This window comes from Anarrhichthys ocellatus, unplaced genomic scaffold (genome assembly GCF_004355925.1).
Source record: "Anarrhichthys ocellatus isolate YVR2014 unplaced genomic scaffold, GSC_Weel_1.0 scaffold26, whole genome shotgun sequence".
Classification (NCBI taxonomy): Eukaryota; Metazoa; Chordata; class Actinopteri; order Perciformes; family Anarhichadidae; genus Anarrhichthys; species Anarrhichthys ocellatus.
Window position 1 is genome coordinate 4,518,639 of NW_022280056.1, and position 5,380 is coordinate 4,524,018.

The following is a 5,380-nucleotide window of genomic DNA, read 5'->3' on the forward strand; positions in this document are numbered from 1 at the left end:
ATATGGCAGATAATATATATAAATAGCAGTGGATATCAATGACACTGATGTCAGCAAACTTACACGTTTCAATATCAGCTGATGCCAACTTCCCCTTTGTTCCAAAGTGGATGCGGATGAATTTTCCCTGTTAAAATTTTTTTAAAAAGAGTTAAATTACTATTTAAGATTCAGGTGTGTCAGGTATATTTATTTAAATAACTTTACTTTAAAATAAATAAATAAATAAAACATAAGATAAAATACAATACAACAAAATACAAAAATACAAAAATAAATAATAATAATATCAATAATAACAACTCTGAGGTTCCGTACAATCGGATCTGAACTCACAAATCGAGAGGAGTTGTCGTTCCTCACAGTCTTGGCGTTGCCGAAGGCCTCCAGCAGAGGGTTGGCCTGGATGATTTGATCCTCCAGAGTCCCCTGTGAACCCAAACCACGAGTGAAAACCGGCAGCACAATCAACAAACCTCAGAATGTGAGATAAACGCTCTGAACCTGCATCTTGCTGGGAAGTTGCTCTTTCTTGCTCGAGTCTCCGTTTGATGCAATTGTTGCAAAGTACTGGATGACTCGCTTCGTGTTCACTGTCTTCCCGGCTCCAGATTCTCCGCTGACAGAAGAACAACTCGCGATGAGCGATGGGAAAATATATTCTAGTTCTTTAAGTTCAACGGCAGATAAATTGGAACTCACGTGATCAGGATGGACTGGTTCTCTCGATCTGTTAAAGGGAAAGAAACTGGCTGGTACTGGTGCAGTTCTGCTGCATTTGGGGCGTCAATATGTGTTAGTTTGTTATTTAATTTTAGAATTTCAATCAAACTTGAATTGTTAAAGTCCAATTGAAGTTAATTAAAGTTGAATTAACTATCTATTTAGCATTTATTAACGATGGTTATGATGGAGTGTTTGATGATATTCTATCACTGTCACAACGTGCACATGAAGAACCCTGAACCAGTTATTCTGGCGCTAATGGTTGGACTGGACCTGTCAGCATGTACTGGTAGGCGCTGTCAGAGATGGCGAAGATGTGCGGGGGGGCCTCCTGGCGTTTCTTGCCGCGGTACCCGGCCACCACCTCCGGGTTGTAGACCGGGAGCCACTTATACGGGTTCACGGTGACGCAGAAGAGCCCAGAGTAGGTCTGCAAACACACCACAAGAGGACAGAAGCCACCACGGTGAAGAGAACCACGACTCAAGTCTAGTTTGGAAACGCCATGTTTGATTTGGTGCTGTAGTTACGTAGATCATCCAGGCGGCGTAGCGCTCCTTGAGGTTAAAGAGCACAGCCGGTTCGTGCAGATGTGTCAGCAGCGCCATGTCCTCCAGCTTGTCGAACTTCGGAGGGTTTATGGGGCGAATGTCGTCCAGGTGGACGGTGACCAGCTGAGGAGGGAAGTCTAGTTTTAGTTTGAGTTCATTTTGCACCATTTATAAAAATAATATCACAGTGCAGGAAGAGGCAGAAAAACCCACTGAGCTTATAGGCCTCCAACTAAATAATATTAAAATGCCACAATATTATAGAGAACAAGACACGCACAAACTCGACACAATTACATTTTCTTTTTCTTTTGTTGTTTGTAATGTATTGATATTGTTATATTTCATATCTTGTAAAAACATCTTGTCAACAGTATTTTACGGAGTCATATCTTATGCATATTGATTTTATCTTCTCTGTAATATTGTGAAATGTTAATATTATATATAAGGAGGCTTCAAATAAGCCCAGGTGGATTTTAAATGCCTCTTCCTGCACTGTGATATTATTCATCTCTGCTATGTTTGTTTATTTTATTGTTTAAATTGTGGAACATAAATAAACTGAACTAAGATATGACTTAAAAAGAAAGAAAGAGAATTCAAAGGTCTGGTGAATGAAGTGAAAGATAAGAACAGATAACATGAGATGTTAATGACGACCCACCTTCCCATTCTCAGTGTCCACGGTGACGTTGGAGCCATCTTGGTTCCTGATCTTCCCCTTCACGTACTCGTGCTTCGGGTCGGTCACAAAGATGGCCGTTTTGGCGTCAAACGGCGAGTTCTGCGCCTCGATCCTCTCCCGCTCTGACTTGCGGAGGTACGGGGCGGCCACCCCGAATATCTCCATCTCGGCATCGCTCATTCTATCTGGCTGCGTGAAAAAACAAACAATGCACTCAACAATAATTCAAACTAAACACAGATGTTTGTCAGAATTAAAGGAAACCGTGGCGTCGTACTTACCAGAGTGCTGCAGAACAAAACGAAGATTCCCCGCTCTCTCTCTCTCTCTCTCTCTCTCTCTCTCAGTGTTTCAGAAGAACAGAACAGACATCCCTCACCACAACAAGACTTTAGCAGCTTTTATAAGCGACGGTCGGGCCCGGCATCCCGGCGCCTTGTTCTCCTATATTTGGAGATCTGGCTTCTAACGCCACCCTTTGAAAAAAAGGGTCAAGTATGTCCATTTTGTATTTCGAACCAGTCTATGTTTAGCTGTATTGTGTCACTTTTTAAACGGTTTCAATTGTAACCCCTTTCACGGCGTCCATTAAAAAGCAATGAATGCTAAGGATGGCAGCTTTAGGGGGGCTTACGGTCCCGACGCGGCGGGGCTCATTTTCTGGGATCAGGGAAGATTAGATCTGTTAGGCCATCGCTGAAATTCTGGCTCTGGCTGTCTGGAGAGCCGGGCTGATCACTCGGGACTGTTTGGGTTTTGTGTCGAGGGCAGCCGGGCAACACTTATCACCTTCCAGACAGATGAACCAGTCGAAGCAACACTGTACAGATGCTATAGAATGCTTCTTTATTCGGTTTATTTGAGTTGTTTTAGTGATTTTATGTGGAGCGTTGGTGGAGTATCTTTATCACGACTGTCAACTTAAACCTGAGGCCTGTCTCTGTTAATGATGTTTCACACGGTGTTTGTCTTTAAAGGTGGTTTTGATACATATTTGTTTTATATTCAGCTTCAATGTCTGTAAAGTCTGAAACCTCTCATTTGTGACGTGTCATTATTTGCATGTTGGTGGAAGCTTTGGGACCTTTGGGAACATTCTTTTAATAAAAGTGGTGGGAAGTTTTAAAGACGAAAAAGAGTCTGAAGGCCTTAACACACCGGGGGCGTTTAATTCATTCGCACAACAAAACATGTTTCCAAACTGTTGTTTTTAACTTGAATACTTTCAAACAGAATCTGAATATTTCGCGCCGAAAAAGAAACTATTATTTGGGAACAAGGTCGTTTTTTTTGGGCATCAACCAATCACGTTGTGTCTTTATTTATGAATCAACAACACGGAGGCTTTGCAGTCCGAACCAAGATTGCAAACTGTATTACTCCTTTCAACCTTAGCATTAGCTTAGCTTTAGCATTTTTGAGTCGTTTCTGATCGAGAAAACTTCGACCCTCACAAAGGACTCCATCATGTTGCATTATGGGAACTGTAGTATTAACTGTTTTTGGAATTTATGAACTAAAAGTACGGTTGTCTTGGCCTTTTTCTAAATGTATTATGTGTGTTTTGGTCTGAACTTTAAGTTAGTAGAATTCTGAAAGAAACTATTCCATCCCAACGTAGAAATACTGGTCACATACCATAATATAAAGCCTTAATCTTCTCTTGACTAGTGCAATGCGTTACTCTCAAGCCTCAATCCAACTACTACATCTTATTTATCTTCTTTAGAAACAGTAAAACCTCCACTCTCTGAGCCAATCAAAGAGATTGTTACCGTCTTGCACTCTTCCTTTGTTAGTTATCTGATATTTTCTTATTATTTGTTATTTGACATCTTAGTTATCTGTCTTACACCATACATTGCACTGTTTGTTGATATGCACCAATCACCGATCCAAATTCCTTGTATGTGTATTGACTCGGCAATAAACCATTTTATATTCTGATATATCCATATGCACTTGTATTCACCCTTGCTTGTTATGGCATTTAAAAAGCACTTTTTCAACAGAAAATAAATCAAGAATTATTTACTTTTGCACACCAACAGCTTTTCCAGTTCCTCCTCGTAGCAGAGGAAGCGATGAGGCGTCCTAGAGGGAAAGAGCGGTACGATCTGTCTGGCAGTGCATCACAGACGGACTAATTGGTGCTGATTTAATAGCCTCTTAATGTCACTCGAAGGTCTGGCGACAGCTGCGATTATAACTGGCTGCGGGCAGACAGACTTACAGACCGCCAACTCGACACGACAACGAATGTCTGCGTGGACGTTGGACTGCGAGGAGGCCGCGGGGTGTCAAGTCAAGGGGTCAGGGGACAAGAAAGGGAAGAGGCAGGGGGAGAAAATCCCATCATGAGCTGCTGGTGTGGGAGAGAGGTCGACGCCTCACCCCAGGGGGGGAAATAGATCTGATGACGGGTGCATCTGCACCGGATTAGGGGGTCAACGGGGGAGACAAGGACCAGCCTGGAAGTGAAACTACTGCAAGAATAAACAAACATCTAATCATGTCAGTTGTCTTTGAATCACAAAACAGATGCACAGGGTTTAAATCCGGCTTCTTCATCGATCACGTGTGAATCTAAACCGCTAAAAACAGTGAAAGCGAGAAAGAGATCTGGCGTGATTGATCTCCCGAGAGGCGTCTGATTGAGATCGATCGTCCTGTCGATCTGAATGTAGTTTACTTCCTGCTGTCGCAGCTTATGTTCACTAGTAATACAATGAATAAGACAGCAGAAGCTGTGCCTGAGAGCTGGTTTATATGAGAACTCAATGTTTCTATTGACGATACAATAGAAATAGAAATAGAAACGGGAGCACTAAATTAATTTAAGGCACTAAATTAATTTCCCTGTTGATAATTAGTTGCATATGAACATAAAGGCAGCGTTTGGCATTGCGTTGTGTACTTTTGTTGCGTTTCTATTGTTTTTGTCTGCTTTCTCTCGTCTTATTCCACCACATGGTGAGCTGTGCCCCGACTCTTCAGTCTCAAACCTGTATGTATATATTTCCATTATTTTTTTGCAGCTATTGTACAATAAATGTATGTAATACATCATTTTGAACCAACAGCAAGTGCTACAAAACGTGCACCACAGTTTTTAAATCAAACTGGGGATGTGTTTCAATACCACCAGATTATGTAGCTTGTCCCAACACAGTTTGTTAAATGCAGAATGCCACAAATACCAGGATGTTCTACTGCATCCGGCTAATCTGACCCACAATCCTCTGCACAGCGGAAGAGACAAGTGTGGAGCTGCTGAGAGCTGAAGCGACGGCTATGTTTACGTTTCTAAAAGCAGTAGCGCGACAGGTGTTGTTGTGAATATTTCTATGACTATTCGGGAGAAGAGTATAAAGGTTTTTAGTCAATATCAAATGAACAGAGTCTAGATGAATGA

At 41.8% G+C, this 5,380-nt stretch overlaps 1 protein-coding gene across 4 annotated transcripts in view; it reads right to left on the bottom strand.

Moving 5' to 3' along the window:
- LOC116391444 (myosin-1B-like) overlaps positions 1 to 2,145 on the bottom strand; it is a 15,511-nt gene extending 13,366 nt beyond the window's left edge. For all 4 annotated transcript variants that reach the window (XM_031862042.1, XM_031862043.1, XM_031862045.1 and 1 more), the window contains exons 1-7: positions 1,945 to 2,145; positions 1,257 to 1,400; positions 1,000 to 1,156; positions 703 to 730; positions 505 to 619; positions 337 to 429; positions 64 to 127 (exon numbers count right to left, since the gene is read on the bottom strand). In XM_031862042.1, the coding sequence (XP_031717902.1) occupies positions 64 to 127; positions 337 to 429; positions 505 to 619; positions 703 to 730; positions 1,000 to 1,156; positions 1,257 to 1,400; positions 1,945 to 2,145 (802 nt within the window). The remainder of the gene's footprint in view (positions 1 to 63; positions 128 to 336; positions 430 to 504; positions 620 to 702; positions 731 to 999; positions 1,157 to 1,256; positions 1,401 to 1,944) is intronic.
- Between the last annotated feature and the right edge of the window lie 3,235 nt (positions 2,146 to 5,380).